At 36.2% G+C, this 27,785-nt stretch overlaps 1 protein-coding gene across 1 annotated transcript; it reads right to left on the bottom strand.

The window, feature by feature from the left end:
• Positions 1-4,974: 4,974 nt before the first annotated feature.
• SEC22B (SEC22 homolog B, vesicle trafficking protein) lies at positions 4,975-26,203 on the bottom strand. The gene is made up of 5 exons (XM_082672045.1): positions 25,994-26,203; positions 17,467-17,576; positions 14,581-14,741; positions 12,838-12,984; positions 4,975-6,918 (listed from the first exon to the last, which is right to left on the bottom strand). The coding sequence occupies exons 1-5, from the start codon at positions 26,066-26,068 to the stop codon at positions 6,764-6,766; spliced, it is 648 nt and encodes a 215-aa protein (XP_082528171.1). The 5' UTR covers positions 26,069-26,203; the 3' UTR covers positions 4,975-6,763.
• Positions 26,204-27,785: the final 1,582 nt, after the last annotated feature.

Below are 27,785 nucleotides of genomic sequence, written 5' to 3'. Positions count from 1 at the left end.
TAAAGATGCAACCAGAAAACTACTAGAGCTCATCAATGAATTTGGTAAAGTTGCAGGTTACAGAATTAACAAACAGAAATTTGTTGCATTCTTATACATTAACAACAAAAGATCAGAAAGAGAAATTCAAGAAATAATCCCATTTATCATCACATCAAAAAGAATAAAATATCTAGGAATAAACCTACCTAAGGAGGTAAAAGACCTGTACTCCAAAAACTATAAAATGCTGCTGATGAAAGAAATTGAAGATGACACAAACAGATGGAAAGATATACCATGTTCTTGGATTGGAAGAATCAATATTGTCAAAATGACCATACTACCCAAGGCAATCTACAGATTCAATGCAATCCCTATCAAATTACCAATGGCATTTTTCACAGAACTAGAACAAAAAAATCTTAAAATTTGTATGGAGACACAAGAGAGCCCGAATAGCCAAAGCAATCTTGAGAAAGAAAAGCGAACCTGGAGGAATCAGGTGCCCTGACTTCAGACTACACTACAAAGCTACAGTCATCAAAACAGTATGATACTGGCTCTAAAACAGAAATATAGATCAATGGAACAGGATAGAAAGCCCAGAAATAAACCCACACACCTATGGTCAATTAATCTATGACAAAGGAGGCAAGGATATGCAATGAAGGAAAGACAGTCTCTTCAATAAATGGTGCTGGGAAAACTGGACAGCTACATGTAAAAAAATGAAATCAGAACATTCTCTAACACCATACACAAATATAAATTCAAAATGGATTGAAAACCTAAAAGTGAGACTGGACACTATAAAACTCCTAGAGGAAAACATAGGCAGAAGAACACTCTCTGACATAAATTGCAGCAATATCTTTTTCAATCTGTCTCCCAGAGTAATGGAAATAAAAACAAAAATAAACAAATGGGACCTAATCAAACTCAAAATCTTTTGCACAGCAAAGGAAACCATAAACAAAACGAAAAGACAACCCACAGAATGGGAGAAAGTATTTGCAAATGATGTGACTGACAAGGGATTAGTCTCCAAAATTTACAAACAGCTCATGAGGCTTAATATCATCAAAACAAACAACCCAATCAAAAATGGGCAGAAGGGCTTCCCTGGTGGCACAGTGGTTAAGAATCCGCCTGCCAATGCAGGGGACATGGGTTCGAGCCCTGGTTCGGGAAGACCCCACATATCATGGAGCAACTAAACCCATGCACCACAACTACTGAGCCTGTGCTCTAGAGCCTGCAAGCCACAACTACTGAAGCCTGTGCGCCTAGAGCCTGGGCTCTGCAACAAGAGAAGCCACCGCAATGAGAAGCCCGCACACTGCCATGAAGAGTAGCCCCTGTTCTCTGCAACTAGAGAAAGCCTGCACGCAACAACAAAGACCCAATGCAGCCAAAAATAATTAATTAAAAATAAATGGGCAGAAGACCTAAATAGACATTTCTCCAAAGAAGACATACAGATGGCCAAGAGGCACATGAAAAGATGTTCAACATCACTAATTATTAGAGAACTGCAAATCAAAACTACAATAAGATATCACCTCACACCAGTCAGAATGGCTATTATCAAAAAATCCACAAACAATAAATGCTGGAGGGGGTGTGGAGAGAAGGGAACCCTCCTGCACTGTTGGTGGGAATGTAAATTGGTGCAGCCACTATGGAGAACAGTATGGAGGTTCCTTAAGAAACTAAAAATAGAGCTACCATATGATCCTGCATTCCCACTCTTGGGCATATACCCAGAGAAAAACATGGTCTGAAAGGATACATGCACCCCAATGTTCATTGCAGCACTGTTCACAATAGCCAAAACATGGAAGCAACCTAAATGTCCATCAACAGAAGAACGGATAAAGAAGATGTGGTACATATATACAACGGAATATTACTCAGCTGTTAAAAAGAATGAAATAATGCTATTTGCAGCAACATGGATGGACCTAGAGATTGTCATACTGAGTGAAGTAAGTCATACAGAGAAAGAGAAATATCGTATGATATCACTTATATGCAGAATCTAAAAAAAAATGATAAAAGGAACTTATTTACAAAACAGAAACAGATTCACAGACTTAGAGAATATGGTTACCAGGGGAGAAGGGTGTGTGTGTGGGGAGGGATAGTTAGGGAGTTTGGGATTGCCATGCACACACTGTTCTGTTTAAAATGGATGACCAATGGGGACCTACTGTATAGCACATGGAACTCTGCTCAATATTCTGTAACTACCTAATTGGTAAAATAATTTGAAAAAGAATAGATACATGTATATGTATAATCAAATCACTTTGTTGTACACCTGAAACTAACACAACATTGTTAATCAAATGTACTCCAATAGAAAATAAAGTTTTTAAAAAATGTGTTACAAACCAAGAAGGAGAAAAGGCAAACAAGAACCCGAGAGCAAAAAATATTAAAAAATAAAGGGAGAAATGACAGATAAGTAAATGAAAAAGAGAAGGAAATAATACAATGAAATTATATTTTTAAAAAGCCAACCTTTTCCAAAAAAAGACAAAAACAAATAACTTGACAGGACAAAGTGAAATAGTGCTTAGGACAAACACTTCTACATCATAATTTAGGAATAAACAGTATATGTAGTGGTTGGGTGTCTAGCAGTCCTGGATTTGAACCCAAGTACTTCCACTTGCTATGTGATCTTGGGCAAGCTGGGAAAATGGTTATGAGGACTGTAATAATACATGTAAAATGACTGACACATATGCTCAGTTAATGAAGGCTATAGAAGGTTAGTCCAGTTTTGATTAGTATACGGAAGTCAAATTTCCAACAATTTTTCTAATCTAAGACATGGATTCAATTACAGCACTTGAAATAAACTTTATTAGAATGGAGTGATTAAATTGCTCAAGATAGTTGTATACTGTTGGGTCAACACTGTCTGTAATGAGTAGTAGGATGTGAGACTCAATTTGCCCCTTCTACCTCAAACTATGTCACACACGCTACAAATTTTTCTTTGGGACTTTTAAAAAGTACAAGCTATTTATTTGGTCCAATTAGTTAATGTGCATTTACAGTAGTAACATCTTTACAACCACTGCTCTTTGCCTTTTTGCTGAGCTAAAAAGACAACCAGACGGGGCTCAGTCAGTTCTGCTAAATACACTAACTAAAAGCCTTAATTGTGTGTCCACCAACATTCAAGCCCTTAGGTCATGAAAACTCCCAATAAGATGGGAATTTAAATTGAGATGTTTTCTCATACATGTATTATTAAATACTATGTATGAAGAAATGATTATCCATTTGCCTTCTTAACTTGCTTTTGCAAGACTTCCTACTGATAAAAGTAGAAATAAAAAATTTAAGATCCTTGATTTTGAGGAACTGGACCAAATATTTTTTTTCTGTAGAACAAGATCCAAAAATATTTGATAGAACTTTTTTACACAATTTTTTAAGAATGAATCTCATCCACAAAGTTAGTTCAAACTGTAGAATTTTTCTAGTTCACCTCAGCTGTACAGTTTTCAAGGTTTCTGGATTCTTTCCTTTGAGTTCCACATCCTCTATATTTGGATTTCTTAGCTAGGGGGATCATGGACCACCAGGTCATGAACAGGCTTTATAGAGTTCTTGAAAACCCTGACATAGTATGTGATACTTGGTATACATGTACACATGAACATTGTTCTGGGGTAAAGGCACATACCTTTCACCAGATTTTCAAAGGTTTTCCAAAAAGCTTAAGAACCAGTTAGACATTTAAATGAAGAGATGTACATACAATGTGCCAAATATTGCTATGTTAACACTTGTGAGATTTCTTAATTAAAACATGTTATGAAGTTCAGTGCCATAACCAAAAAAGCTACTTCTAAAGAGTAGTTCAACGTCTTTACCTCCTAGTAGTTCACACAATCCTCAACCCACTGCAATCTGACTTGTGTCTCTACTGCCCTGGAATTACTTTGCTTGTATGATTACGTTCCTAATTGTTAAATTCAAAATACATTTTGTGGTACTTGTTTGATTTGACCTCTTGGTGGTATAGTATGGTGGAGAAAAGCACAGACTCTGGAGTCAAACTGTCTAGGTTCAAATCTTAGCTGTCACTTGCTAGCTCTGCATCTTTGGATAAATTACTCAACTCTTCTGTGCCTCAGTGCAGTAAAGTTTCTTCATTCACATGGTGTGAACAGTATTTACTTCAAAATGTCAACATGAGAATTAAAATAAGCTCCTAACAAAGAAAGCATTGTGTAAATATTTCAGTATGTGGGATTATTCCTTTCTTGAAAATAACTTGAAACCTGTCTATGTCTCATTCTACTCTGATGGCTCCTTAGTTTCATCTCCCTACTTTCAGGCTTATTCCTCTCTAATATATCTTTTATAGCATGGCCAGAATGATCATTTGAAGTTATAAATCTGATGCCATCTCTCGCCACTGATGTTAGTATAGTCTGAATGACTTGCATGACAGTGTACCGTCTACTTCTTCTTCCTCAAGTCTCAGTTGCCTACACTTAACCTATGAGTTAAGTTGAACCAAGCTATATGATCCCCCAAATGGGCCTCACTCTTTTAACTCATGACTCTTCACAAGCCGTTGACTCCGTCTGGGAAATCCCACTCTCCTTCTCTTACCACACCCCTCCCCACAGTAAATTAGGTGTCCTTTTTTAATGTGCCCCCGATAACCCTGAACAGTATTTATCACATTCTATTTTAGATACCTGTTTGATTGCTGGTTCATTTCATCTAGTCAGATCTTCCCACTTCCTCCAATAAGGAATAGAAGCAGGAGTCATATTATGACAGTCCTGTTCTTTCATTTTCTACCATCATAAGCTTAAACTACTTTCTTATCCCTTTGTTTATCATCCCCCACCCCAACTCATTTTTTAATTAACTCACTGAGTTTAGGTAGAAGTGTATCTATAGAAGAAGATGTGCATGTAAATTAACTAGATAACAAAACTTCACACTAAAGGGAACATTCTAGAAGTATTTATTTCATTGCTGACTACTTGGTTGCAGCATGCAACTCTCAACGAGCTGCCACTCTCCACTCCTACAAAAGTACCAAATGCTATGGTACCAATACTTAGGTTTTCAGCCTTTCAAAGGCTTTTATTACCAATATCATTTCTTAGGATAAGCCTTTTAGGGACTTCAAAGCACTTATTCGCTATAAAAAGTAACTTCTTATTTCATGCACAAAACTCCAATTGGCAGACATAGGTCCAAAATGGAAAGAAAAAAGTTTTATTCTAGTTCTGTAAATTATCAGGAATAAAATAAGCATTTCTCCTTGCCTTGTTTTAAAGAAATAGAATTTTTTTTCTCTATCAGGAATCAGAACAGTAGGTTTGATGATCCTGAGTTATAAAATTGCTTACTGGTTAAAGTTCTTTCCAAAGATTTTAAGAAGTAGGCTCATTTTCCTGTACAATTTAAAGAAATGTTTGCAGTATGTGTAGTAATTATAGGTTATATTGTAGACCCTTGTGACAATATTTAAAAGGCCTATTCTCCCCATTTAAAAAAATTCTACCTCAGAAGGTAAAAGGAAATTCCCATTATCCCTGAGCAAAAAAGGGAAAAATCATAGGTACTTTTATTTGTTAATAGAAGCTACTGTAAATGAGTTATCTATTTCTGGAACATTCTCAGAGAATTACATAACTGAAGCAGATACAAGGTGCTCTCAGATTTTCTCAGATAAATGTGTTTAGTAGTTTGAGTAGTTGCTCTGAAAAATTTCAATTTAATTAACTACGCAACTGAATATTTTCCATTTTGAAATTTGAGGATATCCTGAGAGGGACATGAAACTATTGGACATAGAGGAATTTAAAAAATGTTAGCAAATTGTGGCAGGAGGAAGAGTGGGGAAAATCGTAGTGGAGAAAAAGTGAGAAAAGGGCAGGACAAAGCTGTAGTCATGAGCCGGCCTCTCTTTGTCACTAAGTCAGGGGCCTCTGGCTATCAGTACGCTACATTCACTCTTAGATTAATATAAACCAGATGCGGAAAAATAAAATTAAGAATGTCCCAAACAAAACATTTAAGTCTTTTAAGGAGTAAATGACAGAAAACATTTTAGCTTCTTAATCACGGAGTGCTATAATTTCAAGGCATCAATATAATTCATTTAACCCTAAAGCAATTGTGCAATAAGCAAAACATCATAAATGGAAAACAACAAAGGTTAACTTCCTACAGGGGCCAATAGACAGGATCTCTTGCAGCACAGCAATTAACCTTCACATACTGGAGTCTTGTTTAAAAGGCCTTCAACAACTCAGATTCCTGAAAAATCACAAGTGTCACCAACAAACGGAATGTTGATTAAACAGAGTCCAAAAACTTTCCAAAGGGCTGCCTTCTCTGAAGGGATTTCAGACTGTTGCTAGCACAGGTTGGTTAAGCCAAACCTCACTGACGGCTCCATTAGAGATGAGAATGCCCAGTCAGTGCTGTTTTAAAAATGTAAAACACTGGGAGGGAAAAAAACAAATAAAACAATCTACTGTTCCCTAACATATATGGCTTAGCACCCAGAGAAAGCCTCTGCCCCCAAAAGACACTTTCTACATAGGGCTAAGCTTCATTAAATGAGGCGTAATCTTTCATTTTCAGGACATGTCTTTCCTTGCAAGGTCTTTAGAGGCAGAAGTTCCACTTGGATTCTAATACGCATCTCTGTGAGCTCAGCTTCCTGAAAACATACACCTGCTGGGTTCTAGGTTCTTCCTTGCCAGTGACTGGATTCACTACTTCACAGCCACCAGAATCTCACATACACTATTAACATGATGAAAAATACAGCTACTGCTGCAAGTTTGGCGTAAGTGGAACGCATGTTCAAGTACTTCGCATCCTGGCGGTATTTCTTGGACAGACTGGACAAATTGTTAGCCTTCGAATCCAATGCTGTCAAAAAGGAAAAAAGGATAACATCAATTAGTCCCTTAAAGTATTTTATCAAATGTATTAAGACATAAAAATAACCAAAATGAGTGGCACTATTTCAAACCATGAAGCTTAAATTATCATTTTTATTTTAAGGGTACGGTTGCATACACTGATTAACTCGTGATCCTGAAGCACTGTAAAATCTACAATGCATTTTAAAATTATCAGATCAATTTATGTTCAAATTCTTGAGGCTGTATGCAGGCTCTGGCCTCAGACCCTGGTTCAAATCTCAGCTGTACCAGTCACGTGGTATTGGTCAACTCAGCCTCTCTAAGACCCAGCTTCTTTTGTCTATAAAAATAGGGATTATATAGTAACAATAAACATATCATAGGATGCCTGTAAAGTGAGCACAATGCCTACATACAGTAAACACTTGACAAATGTTAGCTGACCATAACTATCTTCATAATCTCTTAATGGTCTAAATCATATTTGCTCATATTTTGACAAATGATAATCCAGGTAAGATAAAAGATGCAGGTAACCAGAAGATTCAAAGAACCAGACACTGAGTATTAAGCTATATCTCAGTGGTGACTGCTACTAAATTTCTAAGACTTTCCACATAGTAAAGACTATTATTATGAAGATAAAGCTATCAGAAATTATATTTTAACAGATATAGGAAAGCTGTATTATAATGAAAATACAATCACAGGTGCTAGAAAACCACCAATATCTACTAAATTAAGCTTTTTAGAATCTTAGGCAAAGTTTTTCTTTTTTCCTATAAGGACATTTGTAATGTCAGTATCTTCTTTTAATTGTTAACTGAGCACTTAGAGAAATAGTCAGATATACACAAGCTAGACTGGGCTTAAAATATATGGCATGTTTTTAATAATAAAAACAAACTCTCAGTTTGGCATAAATAAATTCTAATAAAACTTTTTACTTCTTTAAAATTCTGAAAAACTATATTGCAATCTGAATTTGTTTGTTCTTCCTTGGAGAATGCTTTTGGAATATTTGGAGTTGCTTAATAGAGACTGGTTTTGATTGAGAAATGTGGCATTACTTAATAACACAGGCATGCCAGCCATTTCCAAATTAGAACTTGTCCTGTAAGAAAAGCACCTAGTGCAAAAAGCAGTTAAGGGATGAGAAATAGCCATGACAATGCTGCAAGGAATCTTTCCAGCCTGTCTACTAGAATGTACAATCCACTGGACAGAGGTTTTTAACTACTACTGTGTTTATTACTATATTCCCAGTGCCTAGAATGTGATCTGGCATAGAGTCAGTGAAAAATACAGTGAAAAATCAATAAATAAATATTTGCTACATGAATCTAAATCTGCTGAGAATAACTGGGCAAAGAAATAAATATTAGGTCATATGAAATAATTAATAGTTAAGAGAATTCCTTTACACTGGAACATTTGGAAACACATAGTATCATAAAGACAAAGTTATTGCTTGGAGAAGTCATTTAGCAAATATTCATGTTATGGGCACCATGAGAAGTGCTACAGGATACAATTATGATCAAAACATACATGATCTCTATATTTGTGGAATTTACAGTCTAATAGGGTGACATCTTTGGATAAAAAATAAAACCTATGGCTTAAAAGAAACAGGTATATTTAGGCAGTAAAAAAGGCATAATTTGATCTTGTTAAAAGAACCCACAGGAACTATTCTTGGGTCATAAATGCAAAGTTGATTAGCTCTAAAACTTTAAAACTTAGAAGGAGAAAAAGGTATAAAAGATGGACTCTTATTATACAGAAGCTTAAAGAGGAAGAGAACATTTTTTGAGGTGGCCTAATCTTTCTACTGTCTTCATATATGCTCTGTTCAGCATATGCTTTTTCTTCCTCTTAAAATACCACTCTTCACTCCTTCCTGATCTATCAAAACTCAAGAAATCTTTCCTGTTCATTTATCTACTTCCTTCTACATTTTTATAGCTCTTATTGCCTAGAGATCTATATATAATGATTTAAAACTGTCATTCACTGAAGATGGACAAGGACTCCAAAAGCCAACAAATTCTGCCAGGTACTAGCAGTGTAACTTTTATAGTAAGCTACTTTTCTGATTCTTTGCTTCTTTATCTGTGAAACCAGTTTGATACCACCCACTTCACATGGGATTACTCTAAAGAATAACTAAGATATATGTAAAGTCCCCCTACCATATTGCCTAGCACAATGTAAGTGTTCAACTGATGTTTGTTCCCTTATACTATCTATAAATTAGTCTGTGACAATCTTTCTTATCTTCCCAATCACATGAAGTTATTTAAGGGTCGAACTGTACTTCTTTTTTAATCAGCGTATCAGCTTTGTAGCAATCAGCAAAGCACTAGAAGAAAATCCGTTACACTTTTGATAAATTGACCAGTATATAAAATTTGGATTTAAGAAAAATTCCTGTGCTGGTTTACTTTATCCCAAGTAGAACCTGTGAGTCTGTAATGATGAAAATTTACACAGACTCACAAATCCAAAATCTGATGTTTAAAGAGTTTGAAGCTATATGCTGGGACAACTGCTGACTACAGACATAAAGGTTAAAATCTGCAATTCATAATAAAGGAAAACCCATTATTCATGAATATGTAACAAAGCTGAATTCAAAAAATACACATTAAGGAAACTACTTGTGATGATTACTGTGAAAGAAATAAAAGAAGTATATGAAATAGATATGAAACACATAAATACTACTTTTAAAAAGTATATGCTCTATATGACAAACCCACAGCCAACATCGTCCTCAATGGTGAAAAACTGAAAGCATTTCCACTAAGATCAGGAACAAGACAAGGTTGCCCACTCTCACCACTCTTATTCAACATAGTTTTGGAAGTTTTAGCCACAGCAATCAGAGAAGAAAAGGAAATAAAAGGAATCCAAATCAGAAAAGAAGAAGTAAAGCTGTCACTGTTTGCAGATGACATGATACTATACCTAGAGAATCCTAAAGATGCTACCAGAAAACTACTAGAGCTAATCAATGAATTTGGTAAAGTAGCAGGATACAAAATTAATGAACAGAAATCTCTTGCATTCCTATACACTAATGATGAAAAATCTGAAAGTGAAGTCAAGAAAACACTCCCATTTACCACTGCAACAAAAAGAATTAAATATCTAGGAATAAACCTACCTAAGGAGACAAAAGACCTGTATGCAGAAAATTATAAGACACTGATGAAAGAAATTAAAGATGATACAAATAGACGGAGAGATATACAATGTTCTTGGATTGGAAGAATCAACATTGTGAAAATGACTCTACTCCCCAAAGCAATCTACAGATTCAATACAATCCCTATCAAACTACCACTGGCAATTTTCACAGAACTAGAACAAAAAATTTCACAATTTGTATGGAAACACAAAAGACCCCGAATAGCCAAAGCAATCTTGAGAATGAAAAACAGAGCTGGAGGAATCAGGCTCCCTGACCTCAGACTATACTACAAAGCTACAGTAATCAAGACAGTATGGTACTGGCACAAAAACAGAAAGATAGATCAATGGAACAGGATAGAAAGCCCAGAGATAAACCCATGCACATATGGTCACCTTATCTTTGATAAAGGAGGCAAGAATGTACAGTGGAGAAAGGACAGCCTCTTCAATAAGTGGTGCTGGGAAAAATGGACAGCTACATGCAAAAGTGTGAGATTAGAACACTCCCTAACACCATACACAAAAATAAGCAGAAAATGGATTAAAGACCTAGATGTAAGGCCAGGAACTATCAAACTCTTAGAGGAAAACATAGGCAGAACACTCTATGACATAAATCACAGCAAGATCCTTTTTGATCCACCTCCTAGAGACATGGAAATAAAAACAAAAATAAACAAATGGGACCTAATGAAACTACAAAGCTTTTGCACAGCAAAGGAAACCATAAACAAGACCAAAAGACAACCCTCAGAATGGGAGAAAATATTTGCAAATGAAGCAACTGACAAAGGATTAATCTCCAAAATTTACAACCAGCTCATGCAGCTCAATAACAAAAAAACAAACAATCCAATCCAAAAATGGGCAAAGACCTATATAGACATTTCTCCAAAGAAGATATACAGACTGCCAACAAACACGAGGGAATGCTCAACATCACTAATCATTAGAGAGAATGCTCAACATCATTAATCATTAGAGAAATGCAAATCAAAACTACAATGAGATATCATCTCACACCAGTCAGAATGGCCATCATCAAAAAATCTAGAAACAATAAATGCTGGGGCAGGTGTGGAGAAAAGGGAACACTCTTGCACTGCTGGTGGGAATGTAAATTGGTACAGCCGCTATGGAGAACAGTGTGGAGGTTCCTTAAAAACTACAAATAGAACTGCCATATGACCCAGCAATCCCACTACTTGGCATATACCCTGAGAAACCATAATTCCAAAAGAGTCATGTACCAAAATGTTCATTGCAGCTCTATTTACAATAGCCAGGAGATGGAAAAAACCTAAGTGTCCATCATCGGATGAATGGATAAAGAAGATGTGGCACATATATACAATGGAATATTACTCAGCCATAAAAAGAAATGAAATTGAGTTATTTGTAGTGAGGTGGATGGACCTAGAGTCTCTTATACAGAGTGAAGTAAGTCAGAAAGAGAAAGACAAATACCGTATGCTAACACATATATATGGAATCTAAGGAAAAAAAATGTCATGAAGAACCTAGGGGTAAGATGGGAATAAAGACACAGACTTACTAGAGAACAGACCTGAGGATATGGGGAGGGGGAAGGGTAAGCTTGACAAAGTGAGAGAGTGGCATGGACATATATACACTACCAAATGTAAGGTAGATAGCTAGTGGGAAGTAGCCTCATAGCACAGGGAGATCAGCTTGGTGCTTTGTGACCACCTAGAGGAGTGGGATAGGGAGGGTGGGAGGGTGGGAGACACAAGAGGGAAGAGATATGGGAACGTATGTATATGTATAACTGATTCACTTTGTTATAAAGCAGAAACTAACACACCACTGTAAAGCAATTATACTCCAATAAAGATGTAAAAAAAAAAGTATATGCTCACATTAAACATTTAGGTAACAGTTAAGCATTAAGTAAACATACATATTTTTAGGTAAATTAGTACACACACATACATATAACACATTATGTGCTAAAAAACATTACATATGTAAGTGCTTTAAGAATTGGAAGGACAAAAGAGATTAATGCATTGTGGGATATAAGGATCAGGTAAGGCTTTTTGAAGAGGCAGTTCTTATCTAGATCCTAAAGAAGGTCCAGGATGATAAGGACACTGCCCTGGCTGAGGCAGAATGTTTGTGAACTAGGGAGAATGAGAGATGTTTGCAATCTCCTTATCTTCCATTATAGAGAACATAGTGCCTTGCACATTACAAGTACTCAGTTATTAATGACTGAATGAATGAAAAGTAAGTTGAGATGAGACTAGACCTTATCTTGCAGTCACAGGTTTTAAAAGTTTTTCAGCAGAGGAATGCCTTGATGAAAATGGCATTTTATAACATTTGATCTGTCAGCAGTAAAGTCTCCCAAAGTGGCTACTCAGCAAACTATTGCAATAAATCTTTGACAATTTCCTCTCATTCTTCTTTTCATTTCCCTTAAGTGTTTCTGTAAATATTGATTTAATTTTGTAAATATCTTGGAAACAGTAATTGCTTCTGATATGGAATGAGACTACATTGTTCCAACTCAATAGAAACTAACCACACTAGGAAGAAACATATATATTGGAAGCTTGCAATGTAATCCATTTTTGAAAGATGAATTCTTAACAGTACTAGATAGAATCTGATAGCATAAAATGTACTCCCAAATAAGCTATCCTTGCCTATGGAATAAGAGCCACTTATTCATAAGACTCATACTGCTTTTAGAGACCTGAGAGTGCTTCTCCCCGTTGTAGCACTTCTTCAATATTGGCCACCATGATCCTCTGCACATCTTGCAATTCAGTGTTGATGGAGCCTAGGTTTCTCCGAGCACGACTGTCAATGTAAAGCTTCTTGGTTTTCTGAATGTAGGTATCTAGAATGATGAAGAAAAGTGACTGTTAACAACTTCTTTCGTGTCCATCAAAGAAGTAGGAAAGAGTAAATTCTGAGTTTAGTCCTGGATCTGCAACTGTTCGTGATTAACCAAGCTTTTGAATGAGTATCAATGGGACAGGCGTTTCCCAAAATACTACTACAAAACTGCATGCTCATTCATTTTTGCCAATGTCTATATAATGCAAAACTATGAAAAGAATGATTATTAAAGATTATATTTTCAACTTTTAGAAAAACTGTTAAGATGTGTGTGCTTGATACCCTTCATTTGCCTCTAGATCTCCTCTCCACCCTTCTGGGCCTGCTTTCTGCCTGCAGGAAGCTGACCTGCATGGATTACATCAATGGGTTCTTTGCCCTCTAGCTTCCAGTTAGGTTCAGCCAATGGGGGAGCCCCAAGAGTACGGAAGAAGGGGAGTGGATAGTGATATCAAAGTATTTATTCCCCTAGCTCCTCCCTGAGAAGTCATCTTGGGCTGGCAGTATACCTCTACCAAAAGTTACTGCTCCTCTCAAATGGGCCTTTTCCATAAATTTTCTCCTTCCTAGTTCCAGAAACTGCTTTCTCTTATCCATTCAGGCTTAGGGTTGATAACAATTCCCATGCTACTGGTCTCAGGTTACTGTACCTTACAGTTCATCTATAACCCATTCATATCTCTGTATATAAATTCTTTAAGCTAATTTGAGTATACCAACTATTTCCTGTGTGACCTTGATACAGCAGTCTTATTTTTTTATTGGGTTTACTGAACCACTATTGTCTACAAAAATAAAATTTGCAAAACCAGACATTATAAAAATTAGCGCTTGGAGAGTTTATAGTTTTGAAACACTGGAATGCTTTGCTAGATTTCTTTATTTCTAAAAAGCAAGAGGACCCATTTATCTAGCAAACTCAAAACACTTCAGAAATTCAGAGATAGTAAAACCAATTTTTTTTTTAACTAAAAATGTCAGTGATGTAGTCTAATCATACTTGTTCTCACTTCCTCTACTTAAAGGCCATTTCCTTTAATCTATTGCCATCAGATACTTTACCAGATCTGACCAGTAATGAGTCTTTCTATAATTCTTGTACAAATATGGACACCCATGCTCACTACTTCTGCATGTAGTAAATGTTATGCCCCAATACCATATATCCTCTAGTACTTAAATTAGAGGATCTCGTTCACCATTCCTTCTGATTTCCATAAAATGAGTCCCACTGTGAGTATGTGAGTGTGTGTGTGGCAGGGGAGGTGAGGAGGTTGGGTTGGGGGGAAAAAGAACTGTTATTACATGTCAATCTAGATCTTTAGACACAGTTTTTTACCCAAATGAAGAATCAAACTAAGTAACAAAAAAGAGCAAAGGGCAACAAGTTCTATGAGGAAAAAATCAAAAGACCAGAGAAAATTACTTATGAGAAGGAAGCCTCATTCATTCAAAAGGACAAAAGACATGGACTAGGAGGGAGAATACAAAACTTCAGTAGGTAAGCATAAAAAAAAAAATGTGTCAAAATTATATCAATAGCTTCTGCATATTGACTACTCCCTTGATAGAGAGGTGATGCGCAAAAACTTACCGAACTCAATAAAGGAATAGGGTCTAGACACAGTTGGCACCTTCTTCCCATGCTGTTCATCAAACTCTGAATGTAAATCTTCTAGGTAGGCAAAAGCCAACTTTTTAGGGAAGGCAGCTTCACACAGAACCAAATAACACACCCCCTGTTCAATAATGTAGCTGCAGAGACAAAAAAAAGCAAGAAAAAGTTGTTTGTGGATTAACAACACCTCCAACAATCTGAAATAGACCCTCAGTGCCATACAAACCTTTGTTTTGTTTTTTTTTTGGCCATGCCACACAGCTTGTGGGATCTTAGTTCCCCATCCAGGGATTGAACCTGGGCCCTTGGCAGTGAAAGTGTGGAGTCTTAACCACTGGACCACCAGGGAATTCCCTATAAAAACTTTTGAAAATATTCTAGCCCAAGCCCTTTGAGGCTAACTAAATCAGAAAGTCAATTTCAACCCAAAAATCACTGGAATCAGAAAGCAAACATCTTCCCATTATTAGAAGTATATTCCAAAAGGAGTATTTAGACATATTTATTCATTACATAATTCTTCAACTAAAATATCTTAATACATAAGACTTTTTCTTGAAAACTCGGAGTTGTGACTCCATCTACCCTTTGATTATGTGTGGCAAACAAGTATATACACATTTAAATTTCTTCCAGCTGTAAGAAAAATAGTGGAATTGGAAATTTTTGTGGATACTTAAAAGTTGGAAGTTAATGTCACAATATTTACTGGGTACAGAAAATAATATCAGGACTAATAATATTCCCGAATTTCCAGGATAGGAGAACTCTGTATTGACTGCAAATTGTTCAGTAACAGAACTGACTCCTCTTGTGAGAGTGAGCTCCCTGGCAGTCTGGAAGAGGCTATATAACTACATGTCTGAGATAGTTTTGGAAAGAGGTTAGGTTACTCAGTGGTATTCAAACTTTTTAGCCATAGTACTCTTTATTTCAGCAAAAATTATATCCAGAAGACTAATATGTACAGCAAATAAGATGAGAAGTTCTTTAGCTTAAGTAGGAGTTTAAGGGCCCAAAGCATTACACATACCCCCACCCCTGTCCTTTCTATGTCTTTCCTCAGGCATCCTATGACTCCACAGAGCATAGTTTATAGTCTATTATATTATATGATCTCTCATGCCCTTTAAAATAATAATAATAACAACAATAATAACAATAATAATAATACTGCTGTCCTATTTCTTGCTTGGGCACCTAAATTAACCAGTCTCCTTGCCTTCAGTCTAGACCATCTTCTAAACCACTAGCTTTATTCCTAAAAAGTAAATATGATATTGCTTAAAAACTCTAGAGGTTCCCTACTACCTATAAAATAAAATCATACACCTTGGTATAGTATTCGGAGCCCTCCAAAACAAGTGTAGGCTGCTTTCCATCATATATCCTGCTTTCCATCATATATCCTAACACACCGAACAACATGTTGTTCTCCAATAAGCTAGGTTCTTTCACATGCTCGTGGACTTCTGCTTATATTGTTTTTTTCTAACTATAATATTCTTTTAGGTACCTGGAGAAACCTTGTTCATTTTCATATGCTCAATTCTACTATAACTTTTTCTGTGAAATTTCTCTCTATTCTCCCTCCCTCTTTCCCCTTTCCTGAAACTTACTCTCTATAAATGGGAATTTATTGCTTCCCTCTCTCTGCTCCACAGCACTTCTTGTCCTAAGGTATTACAGTATAGTTGTTTGTGTATATGTCTCTCTCTGCTAATAAGAGGATAAGGTAAAACATTACAGGCAAGACTTAATACACTGTCTGACAAAGAATAAATCTTTAATAAACAGTTCTTGGATGGAAATAAAGGAAGAGATGAGATTATAAAGAACCAAGCAGAAGAAAATCTCTCTTCAATTCCATGAGATCTTTCCTACATCTTTTTTGTTCCTAACCCATGGTAGAGATAAAAATACTATATAATGAAGTGCCTCTAATATTTTTTGATATTGAAATACCTTACAAAACTTAATATTCACTACTTTATTAACCAATAGGCCAGGGTTTTGTTTTGGTTTTGATTCTTTATACTTGTTTGCTTGTTCTTGATGAGTAAAGGGTTTGTTTGTTTGAGTTAAACAGAGCAGGTTCTTCCCAGGTCTATATTATCTTGGTATCTGCGTTCCTAACATAGTAAGGATTATTTAGCTTATTCCTTTTTATTTTCACCTGATCTTCCTGCCCTCTCTTTTCTTGTTTAATCCTTCCTGTTTTATCAACTTCCAACTTGACATGTATTAAACATTTAATACCAATTATTTGTAGATAATCTGAAATCCAATAAAGTTGCTTTGATCCCTCTCTCAGCTGTATGCATTGTCTATAACCACTGATTAGATGCCCTTAAATTATCTTTTATAATTTTCTTTTTTCTAAATAAAAACTAACACTTATTGACTATTCTCTATGTGCCAGACAAGATGTTAAGTGATATACATGGATTCTCTCATAATCCTCACAAAACTATGATTCCCTATTTTATAGAGGAAACTGAGGCCCAGAGAAGTACATGTGAGTTGCTCAAGGTTACATTGTCAGTAAATGTTTTAGCAAGGGTACTAACCTACATGCGTCTGGCTCCAAGAAGCTCCCAAAGCAAAAGTTACCTATTACTGTATGATATGTATAGCATTTACTAGACACAGGATAACAGGTTGAATTATTGTATGGAAATTGAATAAAGAAACCAAGATATCAGTTTTGCAGAATTAGAGCCAGGAAAGTTGCTTCCATGGAGCGACTATAGTTTTAAAGTTACCTTTACTTTTAAAAAAGTTCCCATTCTTATCAGGTGTTACTTGTATTTACTGTATTTCATATTTAAATAATCACAAAGAAATCAGGACTATACTCACTGAAAAGTCATGGCACCAGCTTCCAAGGTGCATCTGGTAGGGGACTGTTCATTCAACTTTCGAAAGAGTTGCTTAGCCTGACTCTGGTACTGTTGAAGGTCCCGGCCAGACTGAAAGAAGACACCTTCATTTAAGAATTTTCCACCAAAAAAGCAGTACCAATTTGTGAGAAGCATCATATTTTGAGGACACTATGTGAATACGGTCCTTCATTTACAGGTTAGTAAGATTTATTTTAACAAAATAAAAGTGGCCTATTTTAGAGAAAAAAGGAGGACCAAATCCCGAGGTTTTCAACAAAGTCACAATAGTTATTTGCTAAAAAGCAAAAGTGTACTCCTTAAGACACTCTTTCAATCCAGTGTTCTTTCCACTATTAGGTCAGCGCCCTCCTCCTAACCCATTTCACTTGCACAGTTACTGGCAGAGAACTGTACAACATGTTCCATACTCAGGGGAAAGTCCTGGGAACAACAGACTGAATGAATCATCTCATTTTTGTGCTGAAATATCAAGCAAAATCTTCCATAAAGTGTTACAGTATTGAGCATTTAAGCAAAACTGTGTGCACCCATGACTGCAAATTATTATGAACACTATAACTGCAATTAGGTAAAAATGAATAAGAGCAAGGACAAAGATTGGAAAGTCCAATATCCTTTACTGAATATATCTATTTGGTTCCTGAGTTTGGATAGCAAAAGTCTGGGTAGCAAAGGGTATGTTCATACAAAAATGAAAATAATAACATTTGGATGATAGAGTTACAGGCAATATTTTCCTAAACAATTCCTAAATGATTTTACAATATTTTTTAAAGAGAGGAAGAAGTCTACTGGGGGAAACAGCAATGTCATTTCAAAAGGAGAAAATCATACCTCAATAACCTACTAGATCCAAAATGGAAAAGAAGTGCATGAAGAATGGGAAGCAAATATACATTATTTATTCATCCACATACTGGGGGAAACAAACAAATAACTTTTGCCATGTGATGGGAAGGAATTATTTTATTTTGGATTATTTAATTTGAATTGAAAGATCTAACACTGTCTTTCCTTGGTAGATGTTTAATAACTAAATGTTTAAATAGAAAAGTGTTTATACAGGGTTCTCCTAGGGATTGGACCTACGGTATAACTATGAGAAAGTACAAAGTGAAACTTAAAATTCCAGATGGTGAACCACTGAGCTGAGAGTAAAATCAGTCAAGGAAGCAATGATAAAATCGTGTAACTGGCAGATAAACAAATGTACAAGTATAGGATTCTAAGCTATATTTAAAATAGTGAACTGGAAGTGCAAATCAAAACCACAATGAGATATCACCTCACTCCTGTTAGAATGGCTATTATCAAAAAGACAAGAAATAACAAATGTTGGTGAGGATGTGGAGAAAAGGGAACCCTTGTGAACTGTTGGTGGGAATGTAAATGGGTGCAGCCACAATGAAAAACAGTATGGAGGTTCCTCAAAAAGTTAAAAATAGAACTATGACATGATCCAGCAATTCCACTTCTGGGTATTTATCTGAAGAAAACGAAACACTAATTTAAAAAGATATATGCATCCTATGCTCACTGCAGCATTATTTACAACAGCCAAGATATGGAAATAACCTAAGTGTTCATCAACAGACAAATGGATAAAGAAGATGTGGTATATATACACAATGAAATACTATTCAGCCATTAAAAAAGACTGGAATCCTGCTCAAAAAACAAGCTCATAGATAGAGAATGGACTGGTGACTGCCAGAGGGGAGGTGGGTCGGGGAGTGGGTGAAATGGGTGAAGGGAATCAAAAAGCACAAACTTCCAGTTATAAAATAAGTCATGAGGATATAACGTACAGCATGGTGACTATAGTTAATAATACTGTATTACATTATTTGAAAGTTGTTAAGACAGTAAAACTTAAATGTCCTCATCACAAGAAGAAAAAAGAATAAAAATTTTCATAACTATTTTTTCATGATGGAGGGTAACTAGACTTATTGTGGTGATCATTTCACAGTGTCTACAAATATTGAATCACTATGTTGTACATCTGAAACTAATATAATGTTATATGTCAATTATAACTCAAAATAAGATAAAATAAAAAAAAATTAAATGGTGAACTGGAAATTTCAATATAAATAAGGAAGTAAATAAGCATGAGGTGAACCAGGGGAGTTAGGCAGAGACCACTAGAAGTATCGATTTGTAGTTTAACACTGTTTTTATGGCAACGATTTGTTATAAGGCTGTTCACTTGAGAAATACTCCTACATTAACATGTATATGTATATTGTTATATATTAACAATACTTTGTAATAATTAACATTATAATGTATATTAACATTATCATATTAAACAGTATTACTAATCTATATATTGTTTTTCTCATGACTGGTCAGCCAGTTGGGGCGAGTGAATACCATCACATGCTTTGAACTAGTGCACAATATCCTATGTTCCTAAATTTGAGTGGTACTTGTCAATCTGTTGGCTTCACCAATGTTGTTATGTAGCATTCCGAAGATATCTGACCCCACAACAGTAGATTAAAGGGATGCAAACAAAGTTGGAGACGCTACTAAAGTGCCAAGAAATAATACCAACATAGACCAATGATTTTCAACCTTGGCTTCACACAAGAATCACCTAGAATTCTTCTTTTTTTTTTTTTTTGCGGTACGCGGGCCTCTCACTGTTGTGGCCTCTCCGGTTGCGGAGCACAGGCTCCGGACGTGCAGGCTCAGCGGCCATGGCTCACAGGCCCAGCCGCTCCGCGGCATGCGGGATCTTCCCGGACCGGGGTGCGAACCCGTGTCCCCTGCATCGGCAGGCGGACTCTCAATCACTGCGCCACCAGGGGAGCGCACCTAGAATTCTTAAAATAACTACTCCTGCTCAGTCTCCACCCCCAAATCAATTAAATCAGTGTCTCAGAGGTATTCATAAAATAACCACAACCATAAATGTTAATTATAAGTTTTTTGACAGCTAAAGGCAGGTGAGCACCTTAAAGGAACTAGTTAAATAAATAAACGGCAAATAAAAAGAATGAAATTCTACCATTTGCAACAACGTGGATGAATCTAGAGGGTATTATGCTTAGTGAAATAAGTCAGAAAAAGACAAATACTGTATGTTATCACTTATAGGTGGAATCTAAAAAATAAAACAAATGAATGAATATAACAAATCAGAAACAGACTCGCAGATATAGAGAACAAAATAGTGGCTACCAGTAAGAAGAGGGGAGGGAAGAGGGGCAAGACAGCAGTAGGGGGGGATTAAGAGGTACAAACTACTATGTATAAAATAAAAAAGCTACATGGATATATTGTGCGGCACAGGGAATATAGCCAATATTTTATAACAACTTTAAAATGAAGTATAATCTATAAAAATATTGAATCACTATATTCTAAGTGTGAAACTAACATAATATAGTAAACCAACTACACTTCAATTAAAAAAAAAGAAATGGCAAAAAACTGTCAGTGAAATGAAGATTAGCACAAATCCTTTGACTTTATAAGAGGCACTGTAAATACTACTGCAATCTGAGAGAAAGAGACTAACAACTGTACGAACTACAAGAAACTATGGCCAAAAGCATGCTACAATTTCAGGAATTTACAATGAACAAAGCAGTGACTGCCAATGTATAACACTGGGGACATATCTACATAGGAATTACAGCACGCCAACCAACATTTTACAATGCTGGTTCAGTTGGCATTACCATTCCTGGCAACACGATGCTGGTACAGTCTTCCTGGTAGTTATTTTGACAATATGTATTAGAAATTAAAAAATTTTGCATAATGTTTTATCCAACAATTCCACATCTTCTAACACAACACTGTAAAGCAATTACACTCCAATTAAGATGTTAAAAAAATAACATATGGTATATATTTATATAATGGAATACTACAGAGCCATTAAAATGATGCTGTGTAATATTTAATGATATGAGAAGATATTCATTATACACTAAGTGAAAAAAATTAGGTGGAACAGTATTACAGTATTACCGATTATTTGATTTTAAACACACACACAAAGATTAAGGTTAGACATCAAGTGGATATAACTTAAGTAGGGATTACTTAATTTTACCACTACTTTTAATGGTAAAAAAAAAAATCACCATTAACTTTTTGGTCCTTTTGTTTGTACATATTTACTGAATTTTCTACAATAATCAGAAATTAATTTTATAATGGGAAAATTATTCATTCATCCATTCCTATTTACTGCGTATTTGTACCCACAATATTAGGACTTGGGGCCAATAAGGGGAGGGGCTAGGATTTGAACAATGTTAGAACTTGGGGCCAATAAGGGGAAGGGCTAGGATATGAACCCAGGCAGTCTAGCTCTGAAGCCCCTGCTCCTAAGCATGCTATATCACCTGTATAATTAAAATTGCTTCAGTAATGGTAGATCCACCTTCTAGGTGATATCTCACTATTTAATATTAAATCTAATTCATAGGAAATGCTCAAGAAACCATATGGCAGCTCTGATCTAGATTTCACATAACAACATAATCATGGCTTTACAGATAAACCCTAGGTTCACTTTTAAGATTACAGTCACAAAGGGCTCACAGTCAGCTAGTCTATCTAAAAATAGTTAGATTAGATGTCCTAATTCTGTTTTCTACTTCATCTAGAACAGACTTGATGAAACTTATATACAGTATAATGAAGACAGCTGTTAGCAATCCAATAATGAAGTAGATGTGAATGTCTACACAAATTCTGAAACTAATTTGAGATCATCAGTATATTTAGGATGTGGTTCTGTATACAAAATGCAGGAGGTACAGGGTAGTAAATTGCCACACAACCACAATCCTTTTTATTGCTGTCACCTATGACTGCTGAACAAGTAGTTATATCAAATGCCATCTTTTGCCTTTATAAGAATGTTTAGCTAAGCTCTTATCATTTGTAAATTCCTGTTGAACTCTATTGATCAAAGGCCAGGGGCACCAAGAACCAACCATATTCTTCTAACAGCAATAACAGTAAGGTGATTAATCAACCCTCAATGACTGGGCGAGTGCGCCAGTTTAACTGTACAAAAGACTATCTGCTTCTTGGGAGTTCCCTGCCCTGTACTCAGTTATATCTAACACCTGAAGAGAATATGGTTCATTTTGAGGTAGAACAGAAAGGTAGATAAAGAAATTGCAAACATCTAAAAAGGAGAAATACATCAGAAAGGAAGAAATAGATAGAATATCGGAGAGTCTAGGTTGGAAAAGAAAAGTTCATCTGTCTACCTGTCTTAGGCCTACATTTCTAGTTATAGCACAGAGGAAACAGTGCATAAGATACTCTGTATCTTTTTTTTTTAACGCTCTATTGTATTATTTGAATAATTGTTCATCTCCAGTGAGAAGACAGTTTGTACAAGGACTAGCATCTAGTAACCACCTAAGATATGGTATCTGTTATCAATGTAAATAATTGAAAGAATACATTGAATTATTTGGCCCGGACAATTAGGGTACTTAACTATAAAATTATTTGATCAAGATATCAATTTCTTACAAACTTATTTCCAGACTCCTAAGAAGTACATACATTACTAAAATGTCTTAGAACAAGTGAAGCAGTTAGGTACTAAGCCTGTAGTGTAGAATCAAACAGATATTGATTAAAAAGAACAAACCAGTGGTTACCAGTGGGGAGAGGGAAGGGAAGAGGGGCATGCTAGGGGTAGGGGATTAAGAGGTACAAACTACTATGTATAAAATAAATAAGCTACAAGGATATACTGTACAGCACAGGGAATATAGCCAATATTTTATAGTAATTATAAACGTGTATAACTATAAAGAAGTATAACCTTTAACAATTGTGAATCACTATGTTGTACATCTCAAACTTATATAATATTGTGAATCAACTGTATCTTAATTTAAAAAAAATTTTTTTTAAACCAAAACAGTGGTTCTCAACCAGGGGTGATTTTGCCCCTCCTCCCCGCAGGTGACATGCAGCAATGTCAGGAAATATTTTTGGTTGTCACAACTAGACGGAGGGTGGTGGCAGTGCTACTGGCATATAAGGTGTAGAGGCCAAGGATGCTGCTAGACATCCTACAATGCACAGGACAGTTTTCCCACAACAAAGAATTATCCATTCCAAAATGTCAACAGTGCCGAAGTTAAAAAACCCTGATGAAAGAACTATCAAATCACTATGTTATGTACCTGGAACTAACATAGTGGTTGTAGGTTAACAGGGAAGGAAGGAAGGGAAAAAAAGGAGGCAGGGAGGAACCCTGGTGAAAAAGTCTGTTGTGCTACTTATTAGCTGTGCGACCTTAAGCAAGAGACCTATGCTCTCTTAGCCTCAGAGATTCCTTATCTATAAATGGGGATAATAATAGTACCTATCCTAATAGTTGGTATGAAGATTGAATGAAATCATGCATTTAACAGGCTTAACACAATGGGTGGTATGTAGTAGGCACTCTATAAATGTTCTGTATACTATTATAATAGTAAAAATAAGTCAAAGATTCATATTTTTGCAGATATTAAAAGTTTTGGAAAGACGTTATCATTCAAAGTCAAAATTCCTAAAGGAAATCACTATGGAATTACAATCACAAAAATATTTCTGTGTAAAATATCTTTCCTTGTCAATTAAACAAAGCAACCCATCTTGGTAAACTGATACCTAATTTGGAATTAAGAAACACACAGTAATAAATCAACTAATTTTTTCAATGAAGTATGAAGGCAGAGAATAAGAGCCTACTGATATATGGACTTTCAAATCCAATTTATATTCTTTGCCCACATTGGAATTCAAAGCAATAGCTGGAAAACTGACCAGATTTCTGTCCCTTTGGGAAAACTACTTCTTAATCAAACTACATATCCTTCAAGGAAAATTTCCCCCACACCATCTCCCTTTTTTCAAATCATGTTCCTGCATTCATTGTAGCAATTTCACTCCTTCTGCACAGTCCTGGAAAATGTTAACATTGGACAAGAGAAAAATATTTCACAATTGAAAATTCAGGGTATGCTATATTTTTCAAATTTTATCTCAACTTAGACTTTGTCTTGTGGAATAAATAGAAAATATTTCACTTAGCATGACCTGCTAAGCAACTTAGCAACTTCACAATCTGTATCATTACTCTCCTAGAAGTGAAAGTAAACATATTTCCAAATCAAACCTAAAACGGCATATAACCAAATAGAAGCTTTCCTAATTAGGAAACACTACTGTTGGCTTAGATGTCATTTCTTCTGGGAACACTTTCCTGAGGTCCAAAAATCAATTTAGATACCTTTTCCATGTTCAACCACAGAAACTTCTTCCTATTCCATAGCAGTTATACTACATTATAATTGTTAGTTATCTGGTTTCTCCACTAAACTGTAAGCTCCATGAAAGTAGGGACTATGTTCCCCAAACCCCTGCATTAACACCATGCTTGGCACATCTGATGTGTTTAATGAGGTTTTTTTTTTCATGAATATATGAATGAAAAGTTCAAAAAAATGTGCAAAATATTCATCTTTTTTTAGGCCTTGAGGTTTTGTTTTTTTTAAAATTACATTACTTGGGTTGTATGATAAAGTAAGATAAAGTTGAACACTTTAAATAAATTATATAAATTTCATTCTCAGCCTCCTTTCTTCAGGAACTTCCTGACCTTGCTCCAGGAGCTTGTCTCACACCAGAAATTTGCCTTGTGATTTTAAGGCACAAAGCCTCTTCCTCTCAAGCTATCTAGAGGTTTTGTTTTGTTTTTTTAATCAACGCAATACATTTTTGAGCACCTACTAGCACAAGGCTGCTATTGTAAAAGCTATGGGAAACACATAGATGACTAAGAGTTCTCGTTTGCCTGCTAGGAAACTTTGAAAGACAAAGGCAAAATTGTAAAATAAAGGTACAAAGCATTACAGGAATATAACACAAGGGTTATAATTCCAACAACAGAAATTTAGTAAGGCTTATTGGAGGTGGGAATTAGGCATAACTTTGAAAGAAGGTACAGTACTGAACTTCAAACAGGTGCATACATGTGGCAATAATACCTCATCTGCTTTCACTAGATGTCAGTAAACTAGGTCAAGGATCAGGTGCTACGAAAAGAGGACTTAGGAGCTGATTTTTCCCAGGACCTGTCAGTCAGCCTTATTAACAGCAAAAAAAAAGAAATCTTGAATTTTAACAAAGTCCCTAAAGAATTACAGAACACTGGATAATCACAATCAGCCAAACCTATCCCTTCTCCAGAGAGTTTTTCTAAAAAGAAACAGGTAACACAAAAATCTACCTCCGCCTTCAGGCAAGATTTATTCTAACAGAGATTTATTCTAACAAGACTTATTTTTCTCCACTGCCAAAAGAGGAAAAGCACTTCAGAGGGGTCAGAAACGCCTGGGAGGCCATAAGGGTCTCCCGCGTCCTAAGGAGGACTCCCGTGCTGAGAGCACAGCGCTCTGACAGGAACTTGGGGTCCCGGGGATCTAGCAGCTCACCTGTTCGTCCTCCTGCATCGAGGCGGCCAACGGGAGCCCGTCCGCCACTCGGGCGATCATCGTGAGCAACACCATCTTCACAGGCTACGGAAACTCAACACTGGCCCGGACGGCCGTAGGTGCGTCTTGACTTGCTCCGCCGCGACAACAGTTATACCTCTACCTCAGTTCCCAAAGACCCAGCTGCTCGCGTCTCCGATTCCCGCTGAGGTGGCCGGAAACAAGCGCCAGAGCTCTCCACTACCGGTCCTCAGAATTGGCTTCCCACCGAGAACCACAGCTACAGCACACAAGTTCCGCCGTATCTCCTTCCACCTTCAGAAACTTCCAAGGCCCCGCCCACTTTTCTGGATTTCCAGCTTCGAATAAGCCTTGACGCGTGAGAGGGCATGGCACACAAACTGAAATAGAATTTTCTAGTTTCTGATACTTTAAGCTTGGGGAGAGGGCTGGGAATGAGGGTGGGAATTAATGGGTACTTAGATGAAGGGTATATGAAAAAACTGACAAGCTATATACCGGTATTTTCATATTTTATTTTTTATATTGTATATCCTGTACAAAATATTTTCTGTATTTGTATATTTCTAGGAAGAGATTTTTGTCTGTGTGTGTGAGTGCATGTTGTTTTGGGGTTTTTTGCTTGTTTATGCTGTATCCCCAGGTCCTTGAACAGTTTCTGGTAAAAAAGTATTAATTGCATGTGTGAATAAATGACCAAGTTACAGGACCTCAGAAATCACCTAGCTCAGTCACCCTTCCAAAAGCTGGGATCTATGGTGATAGGTAGCAGGACAGCCTTGCAAAACTTCCAGTAACTGCATTCACTCCCTATCAGAGCAACCTCTAGACAATTCCACTTGAGGAAGTGTTATCATCTCTTTTTTCTTTGGTGTCCCTATCTCTAAAATGAGAATATTATCTGCCTCTCAGGATATTTGTGATTATTTAGCAAGAAAGTGTAGGTGCACACATTTTGTAAACTAAAAAAGAAGTTATATAAATGTTGTATTTTATTATTTATACTAGTAACTACACCTTATTAAGCACTAATTGGTGTTTGCATTAATAGAAACACTGCTAAGTGCTTTATGGATACTAGTTATTTAACCAAACAACTCAGCAATGTTATTTAATATTAGGTCCCCACTTTGAGTTGGAGAAAAAGCCTCAGAGAGTAATTTTTTTAAGGTGACACAGCTAGTAGTAATGGGAACAGGATGTGAGCTGAGGCTGAACTCCAAAACCTATGCTCTTAATCCTGATATGACTCTGTCTTAACATTTAACCATAGGTTAAAGAGTTCATGCTTTTGTTACCTTTTCTACAACTCTACAGGTACTAGGAGAAAACCAGTATTATTTCTGGAGAGGATTTTTGGAGGAAGACCTAATGATTGACTCCACACAAAAGATGAAGGACTGGGATCCAGACAAGACAAAAAAACTGATGGTGCTATTAACAGAGACAGTGAGAAAGTGAAACAGAAAGCAATCCTTGTGTATACGGGAGCCTAAGCCGGTAAAATCATATCTTACGTTTAGAATAGCTCACAGATGTAACCTGATCTAACTTCCCTTCCAACCAGCCAACAAGGACATGTCTTCTACCACTGTCTCAAATTATGGTCACTCAGCCTCTGCTGCAACAATTCCAGTAATGAGAAATTAATAATACAAGTATTTTAACTAAGGGTATGGCAATGTGGAGGAGAGAAGCAGAGAGAGAATGCACGGAGAAGCAAATTTGGAGCAAGAATCCCAGCCTCTTTCCAGTTCCTGAATCTAGGCTC

This window comes from Grampus griseus (genome assembly GCF_964374135.1).
Source record: "Grampus griseus genome assembly, chromosome: 1".
In the NCBI taxonomy this organism is placed as follows: Eukaryota; Metazoa; Chordata; class Mammalia; order Artiodactyla; family Delphinidae; genus Grampus; species Grampus griseus.
This window is presented reverse-complemented; position numbering and strand designations above follow the sequence as displayed.

Excerpts from the sequence above, each read along its gene's own strand:
- SEC22B (XM_082672045.1), bottom strand. The coding sequence starts at position 26,068 with ATGGTGTTGCTCACGATGATCGCCCGAGTGGCGGACGGGCTCCCGTTG. Across the intron at positions 14,742-17,466 it reads GCTGGTGCCATGACTTTTCA|CTACATTATTGAACAGGGGG; the intron begins GTGAGTATAGTC and ends TTGTCTCTGCAG. Across the intron at positions 12,985-14,580 it reads CTATTCCTTTATTGAGTTCG|ATACCTACATTCAGAAAACC; the intron begins GTAAGTTTTTGC and ends TCATCATTCTAG.